The sequence below is a fragment of the Paralichthys olivaceus genome, chromosome 7 (assembly GCF_024713975.1).
Source record: "Paralichthys olivaceus isolate ysfri-2021 chromosome 7, ASM2471397v2, whole genome shotgun sequence".
NCBI classification, from domain to species: Eukaryota; Metazoa; Chordata; class Actinopteri; order Pleuronectiformes; family Paralichthyidae; genus Paralichthys; species Paralichthys olivaceus.
Window position 1 is genome coordinate 3,562,598 of NC_091099.1, and position 27,081 is coordinate 3,589,678.

General features: G+C 43.3%; 1 protein-coding gene across 2 annotated transcripts; it reads left to right on the top strand.

The window, feature by feature from the left end:
* Positions 1-133: 133 nt before the first annotated feature.
* On the top strand, positions 134-26,763 carry cpne2 (copine II). Of its 2 annotated transcripts, XM_069528795.1 has the most exons (16): positions 140-341; positions 3,193-3,393; positions 5,959-6,138; positions 6,336-6,410; positions 6,645-6,716; positions 6,801-6,884; positions 7,086-7,175; positions 7,397-7,495; positions 8,988-9,074; positions 10,283-10,342; positions 17,501-17,634; positions 18,289-18,343; positions 18,692-18,743; positions 20,421-20,554; positions 24,021-24,257; positions 25,536-26,763. In XM_069528795.1, the coding sequence occupies exons 2-16, from the start codon at positions 3,217-3,219 to the stop codon at positions 25,641-25,643; spliced, it is 1,644 nt and encodes a 547-aa protein (XP_069384896.1). In that variant the 5' UTR covers positions 140-341; positions 3,193-3,216; the 3' UTR covers positions 25,644-26,763. The 2 variants fall into 2 exon arrangements, with proteins under 2 accessions (XP_069384898.1, XP_069384896.1); XM_069528797.1 differs by lacking the exons at positions 24,021-24,257; positions 25,536-26,763 and adding an exon at positions 20,742-20,875 and having other exon boundaries at positions 134-341.
* Positions 26,764-27,081: the final 318 nt, after the last annotated feature.

Below are 27,081 nucleotides of genomic sequence, written 5' to 3' on the forward strand. Positions count from 1 at the left end.
AAATACAAACTCTGAGACAAGTTGGAGTAAATGCACAAAGGCGGAAGTGAGTTGCCCCCACCCCCTCGACGCTTTTATTTTGTAGGCTCTCTCACGGTACTTCCGGTGCGGGGCTAGCATCGTTAGCTTGTGTGATCTCGGAGCTGCAGCGGCTCCGAGGCACAGTGTGAGTCCGCGCAGAGGAGGAATCACACCCGCGACACTGTGTCTCCCGCCCGCGGACATGGCTGCTTCACTTCTCACTCCCTCTTAGAAGAAAACCGAAGCGACGGATTCCTTTTTTTTATTTTTCATTTCCTGTTGTTTCCTCGTTTCAACCTGAAGTTGGTTTGACAGCAGAGGTGAGTGTTTACATCCTCCACGAGCCTCACGTGGGTTTGATTCCGCTGTTCAGTGATGGATTCGTGGAGATCCTGACCTGAGCTGTGTGCTGAGTCTGACGATCGAGAGAGACAGAGGAGAAGCTCGAACATCTGTCCAACAGCTGCAAACTCGATCCAGTTCAACTTCAGTGCAGAATCAAATCCACATCTGTGAGAGAGAAGTCCAGCTTTCTCAGAATATCGTGGTTCAAGGTGATTCACGACACTAACTCAGCAGCAAAGCCTCGAGTTAAAACAGTAAACATCTATTTAAGAGGCAGGACAATAGTTGAGAATTCAAAGATAATTAATTTCATTCAATTCAACTTTACTGCAGAGACAAATGTCCACATCTGTTTGAAATCAAATCAAATACAAACAACAAGTAAATAGAATCACAGCAGCCCAGCAGAGGTAAGTGTGTCTGCACCGTTCATACAAGGACACTCAATAGACCAGGCACATTAAGACCTGGATTAAATCTGTGAAAATGCGTTAAAGACAATAACAAGCTGAGTTAATATTAACTCTGGACTCAATTTCAAATGTGCTGCAGAAACAGAGGTCCACATCTGTGTAAAGTAAAATTAAAACACAGTCACAGCGGCCCAGGGTACATGTGTGTGTGTACCACAGACAGATACAGCAGCCGAGCAGGGAAGCAACACACAGGACGACAGGAAAATGTTTGGTTTTAAAAGACAATGAGGAGATAAGTTGGTGATTTTTACGAGAAAGCTGCAGCAAACCAGCGTGTTTCAGCTCCGACAGGTTCAGCAGAGCTCAGGCAGTTTGTTCCACAGGTGGGAGCAGATCCTGGGGTCTGGCTGCTTCCTAAAGGGGCTCGGTTAGAATCTGGTTTTCTTGTTTGTGTGTTAAACATTGAGTTTTATCTGCTTCTTTTTTTTTTTATCAGTGTCACATTGAATTGATGTTGTGTGATTGATTGCTGTTTACAGTCTGTCTGGGCACCAGTGTGATGTGTAATTAGACTTAATGACTGTCTGCATTGACTTCACACACACACACACACACACACACACACACACACACACACACACACACACACACACACACACACACTTGTCCTCTGCGTTGAGTGTGTGTTGGGGTTTCCTGCCCTCCTGCAGGGGGCTGACTCAGGTGTGGATGTGCAGCAGCAGCAGGGTCAGTACCATCACACACTGTTTAAATCTGCAGCACACGGTGCAGCAGCCTCCACGTCAACACCTGAATCTTTTCTTTCTCTGCGTGCGTCGGCTCTGATTCGTCCACCGAGCGTGTGAATGAGTGAAGATTCTTCCCCAAATTAAAAAATGTGAAATCAGTCGATGACGATAATTATCGCGATAAATGTCATTTAGATTTGAAGACTGATTTTTCTGCTCATTTTTCACAAATCTGATCAACGACGTGTTGAACCTCGTCCCTGTGTTCACACAATTCATTATCAACATTGAACCTTTGTCATTTTGCTGTTGATGAAAATAATATGGCCATTATCGTTTTTCAATCACATTCATTGTTTGTGTTAGTCCTTCTGTCACATGTACCCCAATGCATCCCAACACCGTGTCTGTTAATGTTTTCTTTATTGGCTCATTTTATATATATCTATATATATATATATATATATATTTAAACCTGTCATTGTTTTTCCTCCATCCTGAACATTCGAACCTCTGCTGAAGCCTGAGTTTATCATCCACTGCCATCGTTCATCTAATCTGTAAACACACAGAGTCAATGAGTCCAGTGAGCGGATGAGTGAGTGATCGAGTGAGTGAGTGAGTGAGAATATTTTCAGACAGTCACAACAGACTATTCAATGAATGGCTGAGTGAATGAATGAAAACATTTTAGCGGTATTGTCGGTGCACCGCCGCACGACCAGTGTGACATCACAGGAGCAGGGCGGGAGGAGCACGCTGCTTATGACACGTTAGTATCTTAGCAACAGACGGCATCGTTTTAGCATGAGAACAAAACCCTCATGGACACAAGCTGCCGGTGGATGTTTGTCCTTAATGCTCGTGGACAAATGATTTCAAATGTGATGTACGAACAGAGAAATCTTCTCGTCTTGCACTCAATGATTGAGGTGTCATGATTTTTAAGATTCTGTGTGTGTGTGTGTGTGTTTGTGTGTGTTCTACATGTGTGTGTGTGTTCTACATGTGTGTGTTCAGTGGTTATTTCATTCATCTGTTGTGGGCTGTAAAACCACATGTGCTGTATTGTAATTGTGATTTATTGATTATTATGTATTTGTTGGTGCTGATATTAGACGTGTTTATTAGAAATAGATTTCTGGAGGCCAATATTAGAGAATACAAAATGCACGATACAGATGAATTGGCCTATATATCTAAAAGTGACACCCCTGTTGCAATTGAGGCTGTTTAACGACAAACTTTATTTCAAATAATTGTGAAACAAACACAAATACAACCAAATATATTGAACTTGAATCTAGAAAAACCTTTTATTCATGTCAAATATAAATATAAATCTGTCTCCTCGGCCACTTTTCTTATTTTCTCTCCAGGAGTGATGTCTCCAGTAATTTATACTTGTATCCACTGTCAGTGTGAGAGGCACACAACACACACTCACACCTGTAAAGTGTTAAAGTTACATCTGATCAACTGCATGTTATCCTGGATATAAGTGTATACACACATATATATATATATACAACAGTCCAAATGTTCAAAGTTTTCTATTTTATCTTTCAAGAGCCTGTGTTCAGCCAAGAAACATCAGTGTGGGCTGCGAGTGGGTGTGTTTAACACTTCAACTTATTCTCCTGTTGGTGTTTTTCTTGTAGGGTGATTAGTCGTGAGTTCAGATCATGGCCTACACTCTCGGCTCAGCCACCGAGGGCCAGATGCGCAGTGTCGGGCCCCAGCGCTGCGTCACCCGAGTGGAGCTGTCCGTCACCGCCGCCAGCCTGCTGGACCGAGATGTAGCCTCCAAGTCCGACCCCTTCTGTGTTCTCTTCCATGAGGTGGATGGAAACTGGGTGGAGGTAAGGATGGAGGGATGTTAGAGGAAGAACTGATGGACGGGGGGGGGGGGGGGGCAGGAAGCGAAGAATGCGTGTTCCTCATCAAACAGGTGGAAAATGTGCAGGACGAACCGAGAGATGATAGATTCACGTTTGTATGGTAACTCCAGAGAGGTGGAGAGACGGTGATAAAAGGGAGGAAGATATGAAGAGAGGACTGAAGATTGTGTTTGAAGTGCTTTCAAGGTCGCAGTCGCCTCGGTGGCTGTCCCAGCACAGGAGGAGATCAGCGGATCTTGTTTGTTGTCTGTGTTTGAAGGCAGCGTATGTTCTGAACTCACGATGTTTCCACCATCTGGCACGAGGCCGGCCGCACCGAGCCCAGTGGGATGTTTGTGACTGTTGGTCCAACCAGAGTCTGGTACTGAAGACCTGATCATCGGTGCTGTACGCTTCCACAAGTCTTTCTTCTACTGATGTGAGAATTTTCACCGGATTATAGATTTTCAACTTCCCCTTGTTCACTCATGTCTCCTGCTTCCTCTCTGAACCCTGTGGCTGTCGTTCCATGAACACTACGTGATGTGATGTGGTCGACATCGTCTCGTGTCATCGTCTCGGAGACAAAAACATGAGCTTCGACTTGAAGACGCCGAAGAGGAACGTGGTGATGAAGTTGTCTTGTGTGTAGGCTGCTGCCTCGAGGCTTTTCTTTAGCGCACGGCTGGTCAACAGGGCAGAGCTGGCTCCTGTGTACCAATGTGTCTGTGTGTGTCTGTGTGTGTCTGTGTGTGTCTGTGTGTGTTTGTGTGTGTGTGTGTGTGTGTGTGTAGGCGAGAGCCTCGAGTTGCAGCTCGCTGTCGGTCAGCAGGGCATGTGGCTCTGATGTGAAATTGCCATGGCAACGGGTAGCGAAAACAAAAGCTCAGTAGCTCCTGGAGTGAGGGAACGATGGAGGAGGCGAAACGAGGCCCGAACCTTTTCTTGGAAGTCGTCCACAGCTCGCAGTTTCTCTCACACACACTCGCAGCGTTCTCACTTTCTGCGATCCCCCCTCCCCCTGTTTGCTTTGTTCTGTCTCTTCGATTGTTCCTCTCGTTCCTGGCGCCCGTCGTCCCCTCTCTCCCTCTCACTTCCTGTCTATCTTCGTCTGTCTTGTGAGATAGAGGTGTGAGAAGCAGCTGGGTCCATCGGTGGGGAAAGAGAGCGAGAGAGGATGAGAGTGTGAGAGCGAGGAGGTGTGAGAGAGGGAGATGAGAAAAAAAAAAAAAAGGGTGAGGGGGAAAATTAGCAAGAGAGAGAGAGGGATGGAGAAACTCAAGATGGAAGAAGGAACGAAGGAGACCAGTAAGATGTGATAGTTACTGAATCTGTGAGTAAAGAAGATGATTTAAATCCAAACCAGCTGAAGGAAACATTGATCTCAGCTTGTTCCTCAACTTATCACACAACATGAACATTTTCTAAATCCTCCACACACGTTACACCTGTAACCTGTCACCCGACGTCTTCTCACAAACAGAGGCGACGCTGAACTCAACCATTTGAAATAGAGAAATAAACATAAATTGATTTAATGTAAGATTTAAATATAATCTTTTCTCCTTTTTACTCAGCCACAGTATATATTTGTTAGACGCTCACTCTGCTGGATACACCAAGATTATCAGAAATCCTCAGTGAATAAAAAAGAGCAACATGTGAAGCTTCAATATGTAAAACAAATATATTGAAGCTATTCAATGAAAGTTGTCTTCAGGCTAACAAAGCGCTTTAGCTTCTCTGAGCTTGTTGTTTTGGTTTTAGTTTACAAATGACAAATGTTATTGAGGCTCATGTGATAAACTTTATGTTTGACTGACGTCTCAAGGCATTTAGACAGACGCTGGTGTTGTTCCATTGTCTGTTTTGCTGGTTTCTTTTTTATCGTGTCATTTATCTGAAGATAAAAATAGAGGAAGGCAGAGAGGGGCTGAAGTGCCACAAGGGTCTGATTCATATCCACAGCCCGGTGAGCCAGGTTCAAATCCACAGTGACACAAATGTGAGACGCGCGCCGCCGCCTGCCAGACGTCCATGATGCCCCAGTAATTTCTGTTTTTTAAGCCACAAAGTGCAGCCATTCTCCTGTGCTCCGCTCTCATCCGTCAGATAAATGGATAAGTGCTGTAAGCGCCGTCAGCAGGTGGAAGTTAAAGCCTTTATCTCTGAAGTCAGTTCACAACGTCTCACTTCTCCGTTCTTTAACGACATCTACAAATACATGGACGATATTTGAATAAAAAAAATATTATTACATTTTGTGATTATTCTGTGGGATTCATCATTTTGCTTTTCATTTTAAGATGATACTTTATTAACTTCATTAACTTCATAGAACACTCCAACATTTGCTAATTAGCAAAGAATTATTAAAATGCAGCTATTTAACAGTAATCTGAGGCTGATATTATTACATTTGATTTATTTGATAAATTGAGTTTTTAAAACCTGATTAACCTTTAATCGTATTCAGGGTCTCTCTCTCTCTCTCTCTCTCTCTCTCTCTCTCTCTCTCTCTCTCTCTGCTTGTGTTCTGTCGTTTAGCTCGGCCGCACTGAAACAGCTGTGAACAACTTGAATCCAGTCTTCGGAGTAAAGTTCCAGGTGGACTACCACTTTGAGGAGATCCAGAAGCTTCGCTTTGCCATGTTCGATGAAGACAAGTGCGCCTCTCAGCTCTACGAACACGACTTCCTCGGAGAGTTCATTTGCACACTCGGGGTGGTACGACCCGATTCCTCCTTTTCAGTCCAAAGTTGTTTCTGTTTTAAATACGACGACTGAGTCAACGTTTCTAAGAGATACTCGATTCAGGGAATTGGATTCAAACTAGATTTTTAAGAACAATTCCTTGAAACCAAGACTTTCCGTCGTTCAAACCCACATTTTCTTTTTGCTTTATTCTCTTTGGTTCTCTCCAGATTGTGTCCAATAAAAAGCTCCACAGACCATTGATCCTAGCCAATGGGAAGCCAGCTGGCAAAGGATCCATTACAGTAAGCACCAGTTCTGCTCTTCTTTCTGTTTGTCCTGGTGACAGATGTAACACATCCTGTACCGCATCATCACACGGAGCCATTTTTTAACCACGTGGATGTTGTCACTGTCGTTTCTTATTGTGGCATCGTGGAGTAATGATGTTGTCGAGGCGGCTGCTGTGACTGTTGTTGTTGTTGCTGCAGATGTTGATGTGAGAGTAAACAGTATTTCTGCTGTGACTCCTTCTTCAGATAACAGCTCAGGAGCTGTCTGACAACAGAATCATCACTCTGACCCTGAGTGGGCGTAAACTGGATAAGAAGGTAGGAAGTTTGCCTCGGCCGACCCCTTCCACTTCTCACTTCTTACAAAACGACTTCACAACAATCTGTCTCCGTTTCATTCAGGACTTCTTCGGGAAGTCGGACCCTTACTTGGAGTTTCACAAACAAGGGGAAGACGGTAAATGGATGCTGGTGCACAGGACGGAGGTGAGTCACGGGTGGCGCAACTTCATGTGTCATGAGCTGTGATTGTTAAACCTCGTCTCACACAAGGTCACACACTGCAACAGTAAGTGTGTGATTGCTGATGCTGAGGTAATCCGACTGCGGCTGCAGCTGCATCATAAAGTCTATATGCTGCAGAGTAATCTAATGATAACTTGCCTGTTTCTGTGTCTGTGACTTCAGGTCATAAAGAACACTTTAGACCCGTCGTGGAAATCGTTCACTGTGCCGCTCATCTCTCTCTGCAATGGAGATGTGGATAGAAACATCAAGGTTAGTGATGACAACACTGGTTGATTGTCTTCTTTTATCAGAAGTAGCACATTGACAAGAGGAGAGAAGGACAGACACTGTTTAGTTTTAAATCATTTAATCAAGTTAAATGATTTAACCAAAAACCAAAAAGGAAAGACGTACACGTTGGCCAAATCATCGAAAACAAATACGATACGATAAGATAATGATGTGATGTGATGTGTTCTACTCAACAACAGGTTCTGTGTTATGACTACGACAATGATGGAGGCCATGACTTCATCGGAGAGTTTCAAACTACGGTTTCCAAGATGGCTGAAGCCGTGAACTCAGTGGAGGTAAAACACGTTTCGCGTTAATTCATATTGTTACGGTCCGATAAAATAAATCCCTGCTCTCACTGTTGTTCCTCCTTCTAATCAAGCAACCGACTGCAGAGTAGACTCTGCTTCCTGTTTACAGCGACACACGTGACCGATGTACGTGAATGTCTCTAGCGTCAGCACGTTAACATGTTAACATTCAGTTCAGGCAAAGCTGAGATGTCGAAGAAATTAAATCGCTGAATTTGAGAATTCCTAAAACACTTCAGAGTGTCCCCTCCTGACAAATCCCATTGAACCCCGAGACGTAAACCACCATCAGGCCCCAGTGGTCCCCACTTGTGTTGATGATCTATGACCATCAAAGTTGTTTTTTTTTCCTCTGGTGTATAATGAACATTTCCGTCCCACTGTGCTGATAATTTACTCCAAAGCTGCTGAATCCCTTTGCAGCAGACGGTGACCGCGTGATTTGAAATGTCTCAAATTTGTTTTAAAGATCCAAAACAACAGGAATCTGATGTTGCACAAAATCACAGAGAAAATAACAGAGCCGAGCTCTGACATCAGCTTTGTTCTGTCTGTTTTAGATTTACTGAATTGACCACTGGCTAATTTACAGTTTAAATACATTCACACACAATGAAGATGGAATAACAATGCACAGATTTGCAGTTTTTCACACATTGTGTCCTCCGCTGACCGACTGAGGCTGAGGCCTGTGCTGCCAGCGACTGAACACTGATGAGATTCATTCTTTTCTGCTAAAAATATAAAGATGCACGGATCAGAACACAGTTTATTCATTAGCTGCTCCGCGCGTGTGTGTGTGTGTGTGTGTGTGTGTTCCCTGACATGTGCATCTGCGCGCGTGTTCGTTCGTGAAACTGCATGTGTGCGTGTGCGAAGGCATGTGTGTGGTAATGATGTGAGGGGTGACACAAAAATAACAAGCGGAAAATAAAAATTCAGATGCAGGATGGAGAGATGGGGCAAGAGACAGTGTGAAAAAGAGGGATGAGGAAAAATGAGAGGTGCTTTTGAGATGTAAAACAGCCTTTAGCTGAGCGCCGGGAACACCGCGAGGCATTTAGAGCTACCTGTCATATGACTCAGGGACTGACTTAAGGCATGTGAGTCTGTCTGTGTGTGTGTGTGTGTGTGTGTGTGTGTGTCTGTGTGTGTGTGTGTGTGTCAAATATCTGTATTGATGAAACACAATGTTATAAAATTGTGTATTTGTTGGACAAACAGCTTCATAGATTTGTCTTTCATCCTCATCACATGGAATTAATTCAGTGTTTTTCATAAACAATAGTTTGACCATCTAAGTTACTGTGGGCGGCGTGAGGACGACAGGCAGATCAGAGTCTCTCCGTCGACTCTTCATGTCCTCCCAGCTCCTCTTTCCAGCTCTGCCGTCATCTCTTCCTTTCCCCTCTCTCCCTCCCTCCGTTTAACACTCCTCATCTCTCTCTTCCCTCCCACTGTCGATCTGTCCCTGCAGGTGGAGTTTGACTGCATCAACGCCAAGAAACAGAAGAAGAAGAAGAATTATAAGAACTCTGGAATCATCATTGTCAAGTCGTGTAAGGTGAGGAAAGACGGACGGATGGAGCCATTCACATCTGTGTCGCACTGGAACATTTCCTGATTTTATTTGCTTTGCTTGAGTGATTCCTCTATAATAAGATTTTTTGGGGGGAAAATGCTTTAAAAAACAGATTTAAAAGTCATCAAGTGCTCAAGAGGAGTTTTTGGTCTCATCTTCTTCAATACAGAGTCAAATATACGACGAAGCAGCTCAGGCATTGGGGTGTGGCTAGCGTGTGATTGACAGCTTATACCGTACAATGGTTGCAGGTGTGGGAGGGTGTGCAGTCAGGCTCCACCCTTTCAAATACGGTTACTTCGAAGATGGCGCTGAAGGAAAATACCGAAACTCCAGGCTTCAAAACAGAAAACAAGCTAAAGGAGATTTAAAGCTGCACAAACACAAACTAACCCACTAAAGTCAGATAATTCCTTCAGCTTCTCTTCACAATAATCCATCTCACACTCACGCACAATGAAACTTTTGATGATGCCGGTTTGGGTTCGATCAGCTGACACACTTCTAACTGAGCGTTCATAACTTCTTCTGAATCACTAATTAGCGCGGCAGCTCTGAGCCCCACAGACGACACACGGAGCTGGAATCCTGAGTCTTTAGATGCCTGTTGGAACGACATTAAAGCTGCGTGTGTGTGATGACAAGCTTTCATAATTGATTCTTTTCCTCCATCCTTATTTTTTCATGATGCAAAACCACGAACCATGAAACCATTGTACAGACGTACACACACACACACACACTAACATACAGCACATGCACAAAACTGCTAATGCAGTAATTATATTTGTTGGCTGCCGGCAGGGATTAGACTAATGACGGTAAAATCCGTGCTAAATATTCATTGTAATTGGAGTGGAGATTGTGTTCAAACAAGATAATAAGTGGAGCTTCATCCGTGGTTCCTTGTATCCGAAAAACCTGGTCCGTCAGTTTAAAACAAACGAAAATCTTTTATTCTATTGTGTTAAGTTTCCGTGGGTTGTTGTCTGTGCTGTTGGAATCAGTTTGTGAAAAAGCTTTTAAGTGACAAACAGAATAATCTATCAGAATAATAGTAAAAGAAAGCAGCAGTATGATGCAGTGAGGTTTTTCATTCCTGAGTCCATGATGTTTTATTTACCTTTATTCAGCTTCTCTGGCTATTGTTGTTTTCCTTGTTTTCTTACTTTGACTCTTGTGTCTTCCAGATTACAAGAGACTACACCTTTCTGGATTACATACTGGGAGGATGCCAGCTCATGTTTACTGTGAGTATTATATTAACATTCCCGTGTTTTTCTCCTGCCTCTGAAATGACACGACATCATGAGATACACGCTTCCACGTGCTTTGCTCTTCTATTTTCATCTCCCGGTGTTACAGCGGGATGATCATTTACATTCAGGGAAGAGAAAGTGCGAGAGACAAGGAGATGTTAGTCAGAGAGACGGAAAGATAATAATAGTAATAGGGTTTTGTGAACCTCGATTCACGGGAGCTTGAATTGTGAAAACAGGAGGGCAGAGAGAAAATGGGGAAAAAGAGGCGAATACAAGAAAATTACTTTTGAAATGATGAAAATAGTAAGAGAGTGTGATGTTGAGAGACACGGATAGAACGAGAGGAGGTAAAGAAAGAGATAGAGAGAGCTTCTGGTGGAAATAGGAAGGAAGAGAGAGAGAGAGAGAGAGAGAAAGGAGCGTCTCAGTCCATTTTGTAATCTTGTGAAAACTCATCCGTCCCTGGTGATGTTGCACCTATTGTGTGTAAGTAAACATGTTTACAATAGCCACAAACACACACACACACACACACACACACACACACACACACACACACACAGTCACTGAGTAATCGTAATAATCGTACAAACACTGCTGACGTGCTGATAATTTCCACAAGCATTCAAACCAACACTGTAAAACTCGCAGTTATAAAGGTCGCGGTCAAAAGAGCTGTTGTGGGGAGGCGACCTGATTTCTTTTGTTCTGCCGAGATGCTGAATATGTCAGGGGACGTGTTCTACTTGTCTACTGGGGACAGAAGTCTGTCAGGACACACACAGGCGGTGACAACCTTCGGTGTCAGCCTGTTATTTTCACCTTATCTTGTTTGAAATGACGCTTTAATGCAAAGTGCATGGTTATTGTTGCCATAGTGACGCCTTGTGCTGTTGATGACAAAGTTGGCACCATGATGGACGAGTGAGGGAGAAAAATATGAACAAGAGAGAAAGGGAACAAGAGCAGGTGTGATGTATGTAATTAAATTTGTCAGTCAAGACGATGGAGTCCGTCCTCATGGTGTAAATACTGCTCTTCATTTCCCTTTATCTTCCTTTTTTTATTTCCAATGGACTCATTTTAAAAGTAGAAGCGTTTTACAGGTTTTATTTCAGCCGACGAAATCGGCGAGTGCTGTTTAAAAATGAGAAGCCTCTTTCTCTTATCTGTCTTCACCACTGAGTGTGCTCTTGATGACCAGTTCAAACCAGAGCGGTGACGAGCGTCAAAGTTTCCAGTCGTGAGGACTCTCTACGTCCTGCACGCTCTCGACTGAGGTGAAGGAGAAACACTCACAGCTGTGGAAATATTTATTTATTATTTAACATAATGTGTTCATATAGAAATACAACAATTTGTAGGATTTAGAAATGGCTGCTTGTGGTTATTGATGAGAAACAGATGTTTGAATCATCTCCTCCTCCGGAACTGGATTATCTGTAATGAGCAGAATTTCAGGGCAATGGGAACATTTGTCTTTTTCTAGTGGTGACGAGATGAGAAAATTTAAATCAGAATGGGAACTCTTAAATCCTCACTGCTCCCTCCTAATCTTTTGCCTTTTGTCAAAGACCTGCAGCTTTTTCACTGACACACACACACACACACACACACACACCTAATACAGTATTAACACAGATACCTCCTCTTATTCTTACTAACTATTTACATACACACATGTGAGCATGGACATAATGTCCCTCTACACACTCTCTCTCTCCTGCTCACACACTACGACTGATTTACGCACAAACTCCTGAAACATGACACACACAAATCCAAATGTAGCATCTCCTCCATACAAACATGTTATCACACATACTGTGAACAAGCTGCGCTCTGCGTGCACACACGTGCAGAATCTTCAAACATGCACCTTCCCCGCTCGTGCAGGCGGACTGATTTAGACACGCTCAAGCTCACATAATCTCACAAAGATGCTTGATCGTCGGGGACTTCGTCTTCTCACGTGCACGTTGCCACTATTATGCATTTTACACACACACACACACGCGGTGCAAAGCAGTCGTGTACAGAGACACACAGACGCACACGCGTGCAGAAAGAGCTGTTCTGTTCTGCGGTGTTCAATCAGACTTAGTTTGGCTCTAATCCTAATCTCCAGGAAGAGAAAGTCTCGAGGCTGTGGAAGCTGGAAGAGAGAGAGAGGGAGGAACATTTGTGTGTTACACACTTACAACACAGAGAGACGGCCTCAGACTGCTGTTTGTGAAAGACTCACTGAATGATGCTGTTATTCATATCTTGTGTTTGATAACAGCATCACTGGTTGTGAGGGATCTTGGTGAGAGGAGAACAGGGAGTGAGAGATGTGCAGTGTGTCAACACGTCTCCTGTAGTAGAAGAGACGGTGAGTTTATGAGTTGATCATGAAGGAGACGACCGATCAGACCTGATTCACACCTTTCACAAAACATTCAGATTCAACGGCTGCACAGATCAATGAATAACAGAAACAAGATATAAAAAAATTATCATGGGAAGACTAAATGGAAATAATCCATCCATCCATCCATCCATCCATCCATCCATCCATCCATTCATCCATCCATCCATCTTCTATCCATCTTCTATCATCTATCTTCTATCCATCCATCTTCTATCTATACATCCATCTTCTTCTATCTATTCATCCATCTTCTATCTATTCATCCATCTTCTTCTATCTATTCATCCATCTTCTATCTATTCATCCATCTTCTTCTATCTATTCATCCATCTTCTATCTATTCATCCATCTTCTATCCATTCATCCATCTTCTATCCATCCATCCATCCATCCATCTTCTATCCATCCATCCATCTTCTATCTATTCATCCATCTTCTATCTATTCATCCATCTTCTTCTATCTATTCATCCATCTTCTATCTATTCATCCATCTTCTTCTATCTATTCATCCATCTTCTATCTATTCATCCATCTTCTATCCATTCATCCATCTTCTATCCATCCATCCATCCATCCATCTTCTATCTATTCATCCATCTTCTATCTATTCATCCATCTTCTATCCATTCATCCATCTTCTATCCATCCATCCATCCATCCATCTTCTATCTATTCATCCATCTTCTATCTATTCATCCATCTTCTATCTATTCATCCATCTTCTATCCATTCATCCATCTTCTATCTATTCATCCATCTTCTATCCATTCATCCATCTTCTATCTATTCATCCATCTTCTATCCATCCATCCATCCATCCATCCATCTTCTATCCATTCATCCATCTTCTATCTATCCATCCATCTTCTATCCATTCATCCATCTTCTATCCATTCATCCATCTTCTATCTATCCATCCATCTTCTATCCATCCATCCATCCATCCATCTTCTATCCATCCATCCATCTTCTATCTATTCATCCATCTTCTATCTATTCATCCATCTTCTTCTATCTATTCATCCATCTTCTATCTATTCATCCATCTTCTTCTATCTATTCATCCATCTTCTATCTATTCATCCATCTTCTATCCATTCATCCATCTTCTATCCATCCATCCATCCATCCATCTTCTATCTATTCATCCATCTTCTATCTATTCATCCATCTTCTATCCATTCATCCATCTTCTATCCATCCATCCATCCATCCATCTTCTATCTATTCATCCATCTTCTATCTATTCATCCATCTTCTATCTATTCATCCATCTTCTATCCATTCATCCATCTTCTATCTATTCATCCATCTTCTATCCATTCATCCATCTTCTATCTATTCATCCATCTTCTATCCATCCATCTTCTATCCATCCATCCATCCATCCATCCATCTTCTATCCATTCATCCATCTTCTATCTATCCATCCATCTTCTATCCATTCATCCATCTTCTATCCATTCATCCATCTTCTATCCATTCATCCATCTTCTATCTATTCATCCATCTTCTATCCATTCATCCATCTTCTATCTATCCATCCATCCATCCATCCATCCATCTTCTATCCATTCATCCATCTTCTATCTATCCATCCATCTTCTATCCATTCATCCATCTTCTATCCATTCATCCATCTTCTATCCATTCATCCATCTTCTATCTATCCATCCATCTTCCATCCATCCATCCTGTCATGAGTCCAGGCTGTGGAACTCTTTAGTGCTTCAGAGTATTTCGTTTTGCTCGTGGACTTCGTCCCGTCTTCCTTGTGTTGAGGTTTGTGTTCAGTTGTTTCATTGTGAGTTCTGTGTTTCCTGTTTTATTTTGAAGTTGTTACTCCTCGTGTGTCTCTGCCTCGACTTCCTGTCTTCGTCCTGTTTCCCGCCCCCTGTGATGATGGTCTCCACCTGTTCCTCATGTGTTTCACCTGTGTTCTATTATCCTGCCCCTCCCCCCCTCTGTGTATATAAGTCTCTGTGTTTCCCTTTGTTCTTGTCACTTCGTCGTCATTCTTCCACACGTCCATCGCTCGTGAGTTTTTCCTCTTCCTCCAGTTTCCTGTGGTTTTTTTTTAATCTTTGGACTTTGAACCTTTAATTAAAAGACACCTTTTGTTTTACCACTGATCTCGCTCCTGTGTTTTTGCGTCCAGCTGCACACCAGCACCCTGATTCTGACACGTCTCTCTGGCTGTGACTCTGAGGGTCCTGGCGTGAGAGCTGTTTGTTATTTTAGTCATTTTGCCGAAGTGGAAATCCTCCAACGTGCTGCAGTCACAGATGTTTTTCTGCCACGTTGCCGTTGTGACATAAACAGTGATGTGATGCTGCTCTGTCGCTCCACATTCATTTATTTTTTTCTTTTGTGCTTGTTGAAATTGTCTTTATCATATTGCATTTCATCTGCGTGTGTCAGTCATTAGTAGAAGCTTGAGTTGAGGAATAAGTTGGAGACAGAACAGTGTCGTCCGCTACGTCTTCGAATTCACAGCCATCAAACTGATAATGTCACTGAGGAGGGCGCCGAAGGAAACGCACCATGATGCTATCACTTATATATACAATGGGGGGGGAATACACTTGTACATATACATGTAAGCACAGATGAAGGTTGCAGCTGTGTGATTTGAATGCATTGGTTTCATTACGTGTGATTCCCGTAGATTTTGCTGTATTTTCACTTGTTCACCTTTCCCATCGTTACTCAAAGTGATGTGTAAAAAAAACTAACTGCTCTGTTTTTCTTTCTTTATATTTTTGGTTAAAATGAAAAATGTATTCAGGAGCTAAGGATGAAAAATGCGTTTGCTCCTTTACATGAGTTGTAAAGTCCATCAGTATCATCAGACCGAAGAGGACAGACAGTATAAAGACGTGAGATTACATCTCTGTTCCTCTGGTCTCAGTTGACACCTGTAGAAGCGATGCCAGTCCGCCTGGTTTCTGGAAACAGGCCTCGGGGCGCTGTTCAGAGCTGAGCGCCTCTTTGCTCTGAGATTAACTCGACTGTGAACACGCTTAAAATGCATCTTGGGCTTTGTTCAATATTCAGTATAACCTGTCTCTGGGAAAGGAAGTTGTGGTTAGCACGAGTGTTTGAGAGGAAGCTCGGTCACAACTTTAGAGCCCAGCATCTCGATGGAAACTCTTCTGGTCACACGGACGTTAAAAGAAAAAAGGTGTAGCTAAGTGAACGTGTGTAATTTAACCATGAGGAGAAACAGCACTTATATACACAATGTAAACAGAATGACACGTGAAATATCTCCGACAGTTTAAATGAGCTGAGTTGTGTGCAACATCACACGTATGTTCCAGGAACCAACAGCACACGCCAACACATTTGCAAAGTACACAGCAGCACCCTAATTCTGTCACCCTTCATCTGTGTGTCCGTCACTCCTGCTGCTCTTTATTCTCCCCCATCTCTCCTCCCTCCCATTCTTCACCTCATTTGCCCAATTTTCTCTCTTGCACTCACACATCCACCACTTCTCCATTTTGTTGTTCTTCTTCTTCTGTTGTCCGTACCGAAGCAGGACATTGTTATTTTATCAAACTCAGCAGCTCCAGACAAACAAATTACTCAAAGAGGGAGATGGTTGAGAAAATCTTTAAGCTGATGGAAGGCGTGGGGGGGGGGGGGGGGACTGCCTTTTGGACGCCTGAGGGAAAGCTTGTCACTTTTAATCTCATAATGTTCGGCTGTGTGTCTCCGCATGTGTCTTTGTGTATGTTCTCACAGTGTCACCCTGTGGTCATCTGTGTTAAAAATATGCCTTTGTGTGAATTCAGGGACTTTTCATTTTTCTTTTTCAGACACGGCTGCAGTTCAGTATTTATTCATCTGTCCTCGGATTAAAAGCTTTTTTTTTTCACCCTAGTTTTAAGCAAATCAGAAGATTTGAATGAGTTTAACGAGTCAGAGAAACTGCTCAGACAAACTGACAGCCATTTTCTGTTTACGTAGCCATAGTTGTTTGTTTTACTAAAAGCAACAGCTTGCATTGTGGGGATTAACAGAATGAAGAATGAGTCGTATGAAGTTGAAAAGCAACAGATCTTTTCAGAACCGTACTGTTGACGTTCTTACTCCGAGATAACGAGACGGTCCAGTAACTGCAGCTCCATTTTCTTTATTGTTTCCTTCAGACCTTCACTTTAAATTGTTTTTAATGGAACAAATGAAGAATCGTCTTCTGGTTGTTTTCAGTCAGTTTTATAGAAAATATCGACTTTCATGTTTTTATTATCTTCTGAGTTATCAAGGTGTGTTTGAAATAAAAGTAGAATGTCGTTTCTGCACAGGTTATTGAGAATTTTTTACTCTGCACGTGTCTGTAATCGGGGAAATCGGCGCACGTTAACCGCATCGAGCTCGGGCTGCTTCAGATAAAAAAAAAATTGACGTTCAGTTTGTAATTCTGGAACAAACATGACGTGTTTTCTGGGGAGAAGAGGAGCTCACTCTGACTTTCAGCTTTTTAACTTCGCAGAACTGAACTGAAAACCTGTGCAACTTTTGTAGATGGCAGAACAATCATTATACTTTCTGACCAGTTCCTCTCAGAGGAAATCAGAGGAAATACAATAAAACTGGATTTTTACAATTTCCTTTTATGTCATGAGAACAGTCACAGTATGTTGAGACCATGAAACTCATCACTACACTACAGGTTTCTTAGAGGATGACCTCAACTGAGTCGTTATTTCTCTATTTCGATAGGTGGGTATTGACTTCACAGCATCCAATGGGAACCCCCGAGAGCCCTCCTCCCTCCATTACATCAACCCACTGGGCAGCAACGAGTATCTCGCTGCCATTTTAGCTGTGGGACAAATCATACAGGACTATGACACGTGAGTATGATGTTTTTGCGTGAAGACTTGGATCTGTTGTCTCTGCAAACACAAAACGACGGCTCAGTTTATTTAATGTAAAAGTGAAGTAGAAGAGATTTCCCTGCACGTCACACTGGGGTTCACAGAAAGCGTCTAACAGGTTTATCAGTTCCTTAATATCCATCTTAATCCCATCGCCTACCTGAGCCCCACTGTGCAGTGCTTTGGAATGACAGTCACAGACATGGTGCACACATCTGCTCTGCGTGTTTATACATTGAAAATATATGAAAAACATGTTATAACAATGAATTTATAACTTATATAACGTGATACTGATCCGTTTTTTCTTTTTCTGGCATGGCAGCAAATACTTCCATGCATTTGTACATAGTTTTAAAGATAATTATATATATATATATATATATATGTGTGTGTGTGTGTGTGTGTGTGTGTGTGTGTGTGTGTATCCTGCCCTTCAGGTAAACCTCTTTCCTTATTGACAGTTTTTCTGCCACCTCTGCTTGTTTCTCTGCAAATGTCTGTGTGTGTCTTTGTGGACGAGGTAATGGGATTTTCCTCTGCTGTCGAAAATCCAGCTTGTTGAATGTGGCTGAAAAATAAAAAACGTTTAACTGCTGTTCCAATCTGATGTCATGGTTTCCCCCGCAGCGACAAAATGTTTCCTGCTCTGGGATTTGGAGCTCAACTCCCACCAGACTGGAAGGTAAACGTGTGTTTGTTGCTGATTTCTTGGTGTGTGTGAGTGAGTGTGTGTGCAGAGAGAGTGAAAGAAGGGGGGGGGGGTCATATGCAAACTTACATTTCTATAAACACACAGACAGAAAACAGCATTTTCATGCATATTCACATGATTACGCAACTGTCAACCCATCTGTGTTGCCATGGCACTGAGCTGATGAAAAGGACAAAGGAGAGAGAGAGAGTAGTGCACGGAGAGAGAGGGTGGGAGGGAGAAGGTGTGGGAGAAAAACGGACTGTATTTCTCATCAGTATTTTTACTGCGGAGTGAAGGACGAATATCACGTTTATTGTCTGTTTGTCGTCTCCTTAGGTGTCGCACGAATTCGCCATCAACTTCAACCCCACGAACCCTTTCTGCTCAGGTGAGATGCACAAGTGAGAAACACAAGTGACGACCCGTCCACAGCGTGTCCACGTACTGATTATGTTTTCACCCAAAAAGTCTTAAATATAACTTGTGACGTAATAATACATGGTGCCGAAAGAAACTTAGTGTCTCCACACGTCTGAGATTTAACCGTTGAAGTGTTTCTATCAATCTGTCAAATTACTACTGTTGGTGAACGGTTCATTTTAAACATCCCTGTGAACAAATTTGACTTCTCCATTAACAAGACCGAGCTCACACACACACACGCTGACTCATTGTTTACAACTGTTCCACTCATCAGCTGTCGCTCAACTCGACTTAAAGGTTGTCGTCCTCTTTCTGGCTTTTATACCCACGTGCTCTGCCTGCGAGCAGCATGAGCAGATATGATTTGCTGAGACGTTTCTTGGCCTACGAAGATGTAAAATGTTTGTTTCCTGTAATATTGTATGTAAAAAATATTGACCGGCTCCTGTTAAAGTATTTTTCAGTTTAAAAAGACGGTCGGACACACAGTTGAATTAAAAGCCGTCTTCAGGTCTTGTGACAGCAGCAGGCGTCTGAGTTAATAACACATTCACACTTCACCTACACTTTCTGCTGAAGATCGCAGAATGAACACAAGTGCACAAACAATTTCCCCTTTTCATTCCGACCGGTGCGAGTTTATTCATATTTATTTACTAGAGTACAACTCTGGGAAGGAACGAGTTCGTGGTCCATGCAAGCAGAACAGCAGAGTTTGGCTTTTCATGAAATGTTTTGACAAATGAAATTTGGTAAAAATATTCGTGGTGTCTCCACTGAAACAGCAACCAGACGGATTAGACACTCATGGTTCCCAGAGGATGAATCTGTAATAACCTAAGGGATTAAGAGATTCCTCAAGTGCCACCATGAGGTTGAAGTGTGGTTTGAGTGAAGTGTCTCAGACACAGTTTGGCTCAGATATTCACGTCCCTGCAGGATCAACTGTCACTCTGGTGATTTCTGCGCTACATGAAAAGGTGCTCAACATTAATATGTTAGTATTGATGTTGAGGATATAGACCTTTGCATTCAGCTCAGCACACGACTCAGCCCGGGTTTAGTCTGTACAGATTTATAACCCCTCAGTCTCTTGCCTCTATTGTAATGGACAACAATGTGAGAACTCATTTTTTAATATGGTGCATTTGCATCTTTTAATGTTTCCATTAGCATTGGAAATGTGCGGAATGCGAATGTGTTTATTGACAAATGCAAACAACGTCGGCACCAACTGCTGAGAGCACAACTGTCAGAGCCAGGATGAAATGGAGCAACATATTTTAGCGTGACAGAGGCAGGAGGTCGTTCAAAACCAGAGCATTGATCCTCAGCTCGCTGCTGAAGACCAAACGCATCCAGTCCTGCCTCTTCAAAACAGAAGCAGCTGATGAAAATATATATTTCTAACTATGAAGGTGTGTATTTTTATAAAGTTAATATGCATTCAAATATCACACTGAGTCTGGTTAGGGGTTATATTTAAGTTGCACAGTGGGTTAAGTTTATTTGAGTCATAGAGATGCTGAAGAGAAACTGGACCTGGGGGGACACATTTAAATATAAAATGCATAGGCAGTTCATTTTTTCCTCTGCTCTCTCTTCTTTAAATTGAAGCTGTGTTTAAATTCTCTGTCTCTAGGTGTGGAGGGCATCGCCCAGGCCTACTCCACCTGTCTCCCTCACATTCGGTTCTACGGCCCGACAAACTTTGCTCCAATCATCAGCCACGTAGCGCGTTTTGCCGCCCAGGCCCTTCAACAGGAGAAAGCAGCGGTGAGTGACAATAATTAACCTGGTTATCTGCCTTTCCACATTTTAATTATTCCTCATTTGAACTGGTATAATTAAAAGCGGAAAGATGAGACAGAGTAGAGTCATGTATTACAAATTAGTGCCAAAACACAGCCGGCTATTTGCTGCTATCTGTCTGAACACCCTCCTTTGTTGACACACTTGGCAGTAACCGTCCACATGTTCCAGAGAGAGACGGAGAAAATGCAGCCGCAGCTCAAGAGAAGAACGAACTGAACGCTGCAGAATCCAAAACTGAAATCAATTTTCAGTATTGGATCAGAAATCGAGGTGAAAGAGCAAAGGTCATGTGTTGGTCAAACTGCTTCTTCTGTCTCATGAGTGGGGGGGGGGGGGGGGGGCACCGTTTTCTATTAACAGCCTCTGGAAGCAGGACAGGATCACAGACAGGATCACAGACTGGATACAGACGGACAACAGGAGCAGCTTCCTGTTGTCCGGCGGCTGTAGACCTCATAAACCTACCTCCTCCATGTTAGAAGATTGGACTAGAAAGATGAAGACACGTTTCCAAAGATAGTTATTTGATAGTAAATATTATAAAACGAGGGGAGACAACTCAGACTGACAGGCGATTGGTCGAGCGTGCGTACCGCCAAGAACCTCAACACGCCTCAAACTGACGTCGCCAGCACAAGATGGCAGCACCTGTATTTTGGCTTCATTTTATTACAGTTGGAGGAAGTGTAGATGCGTCGTCCATCTTTATTTTTAGTCGTGGGGGGGTCGGTAGCAGATACACAGGCAGGAAGGGGCAGTGACAAACCTGTAATGGATCAAATGACGAACAGGCGGATGAAGGGATGAGCAGGAAGGCTGACTGCGTGTGAGGAGGGTGTTTGGACTCATTTCAGCAGCTTCGTGGTCGACAGTCTGTTGGCTCGGACGGCAGCCATGTTGACCACAGGGTGACAGACTGGAGTGACAACTCCTGTGTCACGTCTTCTGTCCTCACACCACTTTGCAGCTGAGACACTCACCGGGAACTTCACACGTTTTTGAACGTCCATCTCAGTTTCTCATTTGAATGCTGGAGGCGAAGCTTTGACTTATGCTTCTGAAACTACTTTCCACATATACATCCCATCTTTAGCCACCACTGTACGCTACACATGTTACATGACAAGGAACCAATCCCAGCTGAGCCTGTTGGATCTCAACCAATGAATTGCAGCTTAGTTTACTTCCAGCTGGTGAACCACTGGATTATGTATTTTAAGCATTAACGCCTAAAATCCAAATTAAGGGCAAGTCTGAGGTTCTGTCTCACAGCCAGGGAGATTTTCTTGGGGTGGGGGGGGAGCTGTGGTTCAGTCTCGTTCATGTGAGAACATCTTTTTATACAGTCCGTCATAGTGTCAGGTGATATGTGATTACGTCACACTGCTCCCATCAGGGCGGAGGTGGCATTGCAGCACTTTTACAAACTGTGAATGCAGCTTGTACAAGAGGGTTCATGTCTGATGTCTCGTGTACTCAAGGGGATGATTGGTTCAATTCCAAAGCCGGGACGATGGCGACGTCTGATTTCCCAAATTTCAAATTTTCAGTTTTACAGAATTTGATTTTAAAAGTTTCCAACATTTCCTTTTGCTATTTGAGTAAGATAATGTTTTACCTTACCGAGCCTTATTGAGCTTGGCTGTTTAGAGTCTATTCTGATCACCGCTGCCACCCGAGCTTCTAAACCTGCCAGTTAGCTTCTGTTAGCCAGGGACTTAGCTACCGTGAGGCAGCAGTGGTTCGCACTGACGAAGGCTGAAACCCCTGTGAGTCCCCCCCGAGGGCAGCGGCAGAATCATGTCATCAGAGTCATGTGTCTGTTTCAATAATAACAAGAGATAATATTCTCATTTCTCAATAAAGAGAAGGCTCTTTGGTTCCTGTGAAGCCGGAGGAGGTTCCCGTGCTTCAGTGTGTTTCAGTTTCTGCTGTTTGTGTCCTCGGGCTCGTGTTTGTGACTTCACCGCAGTGACAACAACAGTGGGCACAAACCGGGGTCTTGCACATTCTGCTGACATCAGAGTTGACAAAGAGCCGTGGGAGTCTGGAGTTAGGAGTCATGTTGCGTGTAGAGCTCAGCACGATGTTCCCACCGTGGTCAGTCATTAAAAGAAATGCACCCATGTGACTCTCGCAGGTTTGAGTCTACGAGCTTCCAACAAACTCTACATGTCCCTCTCTTGTACACATCCAGTGGCTCCTGCCTAAATGTGAAGAGAGCTGGGGAGCCGGGTATCATTATGCTCCCACGGGGCTTTTTGTCCATAATTGTACCCTGTCACCCTGTGGAGAACAAATACAGGAGCCGAACGCACAAAGGCTCGAACTCGTCTGTGTCTTGTTCCAAAATCCCGTTGAATCAGTAAGGAAATGATTACAGACCCTTTTCTTGTTTTAGATTATTGTGAGTTCAAACAGGGGTGGACCTTAGCAAGGAGTTAACACACAATCAGATGTGACAGGCACAGCAGAGGAGTGTGTGGACCACATACTGGCACTGTGTGTGTGTGTGTGTGTGTGTGTGTGTGTGTGTGTGTGTGTGTGTGTGTGTGTGTGTGTGTGTGTGTGTTGTGGGTGGGTGTGTAACAGGCCGCACACAAATCAGCAGCTGCTCTTCCTCAGTGTTCCTGTTCTTGCTCCTGATAATGAGAGAACCTACAACTGCAAACTGTGTGACCATGTAGGAACACACTCCTGCTGCTCGCTCACATACACACACACACACACACACACACACACACACACACACAGGCTGTGGCCGGTGCAGTCTATGCGAGTCCCAGTGTGTGAGCGACCCTGTCTGTGTGATAATGATTCTCTAATGAGCGCTGCTGTTAGCACATTAAAGAGACAGGCTTCAGAGCCCTCTCTGTGTGTGTGTGTGTGCGCGCGCGCGCGCGCGTGTGTGTGTCTGTGTGTGTCTGTGTGTGTGTGTGCATCATGGAAGTGGAATTTTTGAAGAAAGTTTTGAAGTGAAGTCGGTGTGTGACTTCATCTTGTCGTTTCATAGGAAAACCATTCAGATTCTAGTTTGCAGAACTGATCGTTGTGTGTGTTTGTTGTGTTTCCTTTGTGTGTGTTTGTGGATTTGTTTGTTTGTTTGAACCAATTTACACCAAACTTGGTGAAAGCACGATGAGAAGAACTCATTATATTTAGTGGTGGATCCGTTTAAAGGGGCAGATCAACACTCTCATTAACATATTAATGGGCGGACATATGAGTTTGCACAGTTTGGAGCAGATTATCAAACAACCTCCTTTTCTATTAGAGCGACAGAGACGTGTAGGTTTGTGTGGTCTGAGGGACGCGTCTTGTTTGTCTGTGCGTATTCTTGCATTTCCAAACTCTTTAACCCTTTTTTCTGTCTTCTCTTGTCTGTCCTCTTCATCTCGCCTCCATCCTCTCTCTTCCCTCCCTGCAGCAGTACTTCACTCTCCTCATAATCACAGATGGCGTCATCAGCGATATGGACGAGACCCGTCACGCCATCGTGCAGGCGTCTAAACTACCCATGTCCATTATCATAATCGGCGTGGGCAACGCAGACTTTGCTGCCATGGAGTTTCTGGACGGAGACGCCAGCGTGTTGAGGTCCAACTCCGGAGAGGAGGCCGTTCGGGACATTGTGCAGTTTGTCCCGTTCAGGGATTTCCGTAATGTGAGTATGAGTCAAAGGATGAAAACTATGGGATGAATGGTTCACTGGTTGTTATTGAGCTAAGCTAAGGAATGGGCAGCTTCAAAACCAATTTCAAGCCCTGAAACTCATCCTGCTCAACATTATCTGCTGCTGCTAATTCACTTCTGTCATTTTTAATTCTATAACCGGAACGTTTTGACGTTGAGGTTACTCAACAAAAAAAAAAATTATGCATATCTGATCTGGAACCCTGACTGAAATCACTGAAAACCTGTGGAGTGAGAGGAAATCTGCTGTTGTAGAAAAACTTCCAGGAGCTTGAACATGTCGAAGTGAAAAAGTGGCAGAAGTTACGAGCAGACGAGTGTAAGAAGCTTCCAGACGGAAGAATTTAATGAATGTCTTCGCTGTGTTAGTGAAGCTGCTGAACAACGTGTCCAGGCTCCGTTAACGTTTCTATTAGTTCACTACTATAAGTTTCTTTACTTCAGCGACCTTCAACATTTTATCAAAAACATTCTGGTTGAAGAAAATTAGTTAATTTCCATTTATTTCTGAGGTTATGGTGAATTACGTGACAATATTTTGACAACAACATGATGTCATTCTGCATGAGTGTGTGTTTTATCAAATGGAAACCTGCAGCCACACACACACACACACACACACACACACACACACACACACACACACACACGTCCTGGTGGATGAGGGTAGCTGCCTGCATGTGTTCTGTTGATGAAGCATAAATAAACTGGTTGTGTTCATGTTAATGAGTTTTACTACATTATGTTATGAAGAATAGCACACAGGTTAGTGTGTGTGTGTGTGTGCGTGTGTTGGTAGTGGGCGAGCTCACTTCCTTTGTTGTGGGCGGAACAGTCAGTGTTTTCTGGCTTCAGCCCAGTTTGTTGGTGGGAGGGCGAGAGACACCAGAGCAAAGAGGGAGAGAGAGAAGCTCAGACTGAGGAAGCGTCTTAATGAGACAAACATGAAAGTGTTGGCAGCTCAACTTTTACCACATATTGTCGATTAATTAGTTTTATTTTCCCTCGTGTCTGTTCGTGAGTTTATTTGTTGTTTGTATGAAAGAACCGCACAGATTTCACTGAGACTTGGGAACTGTTGGGAAATATGTGCTCCGGTTATTCCAGTTGTGATAGAATTTATGAGCTTATATCAGTTAGAAAGTTGTGTTACCACTATAGTCAGAACCAGTTTAAATAAAAATGGTGTCTTGTTTTTGTTTGTCTCTCCCTACATCTCTCTCTCTCCCACTCTCTCGCTCTCGCCCAGGCCCCCAAGGAGACTCTGGCCAAGTCGGTTCTGGCTGAGCTGCCTCAGCAGGTCACTCAGTACTTTAAGCAGCGGAATCTCCCGCCCATCAACCCGGCACCGGAGTGAGACGCCGTGCAGACGAGAGCCCCGCACGCTTGTACCATAGCTCAACGAAACCTGTCCTCTCCTTAACGACAAACAAACCAGAACGAAAAGTGTGTGTCCGCTGTGAAGAAAAAAAAAAAAAACCAAAACACTGAAAACCTCCCAGTCTCTGTATTAAAATAAGAAGATAGCTCGGCCTGTTTCCAGTGTGAATCCATCAGACGTGATTTTTCTGTGTCAAAGCTTCGCAGCGCAGATCTTTGGTGACGGTGTGTAACGCTCAGGTGTGAAGTGAGGGCAGGTGTCAGCCAACGAGGCAGGAAAGGCAAAATATTTGATTCATCAGGACGTAGGTTGTTTTTTTGGCTTTTTGCATGTGTGTGTGTGTGTGTGTGTGCGTCTTGTGACTGAGACCATGTGATGCAGGCCGCCCCTCGGTGTTACCTCCTCTCTCAGCTGAAGTGTATCTGTGATTGAATCCTCTCCTGTCGTTGTATGGATGGTTTTTTCCGGCAGCAGATCAGACGAGCTGAACAGAGCAGTGTCTTCACCTCCTCCGGCCCCGGGGAAGGTTTTGATCCCCTGTGGTCCTGGAGGCAGGTTTAAAGCTCCACTGTGTCGATGTGATGGGCGGACTGAGGTGTGAGCAGCAGCAGAGGTCAGATGTGAGCGTGAACTCCTCCGGCTCTGAAACACTCGGGGCCCCTTTTTGACCCCCTCGTATTTCCAATGACTTTGGTTCATCCTGCATGTCGTCGATATCTTCTCACTGTTTACAACGTTCTGATGCTGATGATCACTAACGCATGATTCTTTTTTCAGATGATGTATTTAATAGATTTTTTTGTAAATATTTTAATCACGTGGGAACAAATACAGGAAGTGTTTCATGTCAGAATTTTAGCGAGCGGAAGCAGACAGGAAGTTTCTGATATGCATGTACAGGATATCGAATGTATATTTATATGACGCTGTTCATGTTCTGATAAGCCGATGTTTTTAATGTACTTTTTATGCAGTGCTGAATTGTGTAATGAAACTGCTACCACGTGTGTTACTGTGCATCTTTGTAATAAATGTGATATTCGTTTTATAAAGTTGTGTCTATGTCCACGCTCAGGTTAATAAAGTCTAGAAACGATCACGTGTTCTGTGTGAGTCTGTGGATGTTTTACATAAACTCTTATTAACGTGTTCACACAAACTGGATCTGCTTGTAGTCACTTTTCTCTCAGGTGTAAAAACAGCAGGAAGCTTCAGTTTAACACCAGAACTTATTTATTTCAGGAATCTAATTTAAAAAAAACAACAACCTCAGGACGAACAAAAATAACTTAATTCTGATTTCCATTTTTTTAAATATAATTGAATACATACAACCAATAAAATTCCCATCAGCCTCTAGTGGCAAATTTTAGCTTTCTAATTTTCTCACATAGAAACACATCAAACCTCAAAA

Excerpts from the sequence above, each read along its gene's own strand:
- cpne2 (XM_069528795.1), top strand. The coding sequence starts at position 3,217 with ATGGCCTACACTCTCGGCTCAGCCACCGAGGGCCAGATGCGCAGTGTC. Across the intron at positions 6,411-6,644 it reads CTGGCAAAGGATCCATTACA|ATAACAGCTCAGGAGCTGTC; the intron begins GTAAGCACCAGT and ends CTCCTTCTTCAG. Across the intron at positions 17,635-18,288 it reads ATCATACAGGACTATGACAC|CGACAAAATGTTTCCTGCTC; the intron begins GTGAGTATGATG and ends TTTCCCCCGCAG.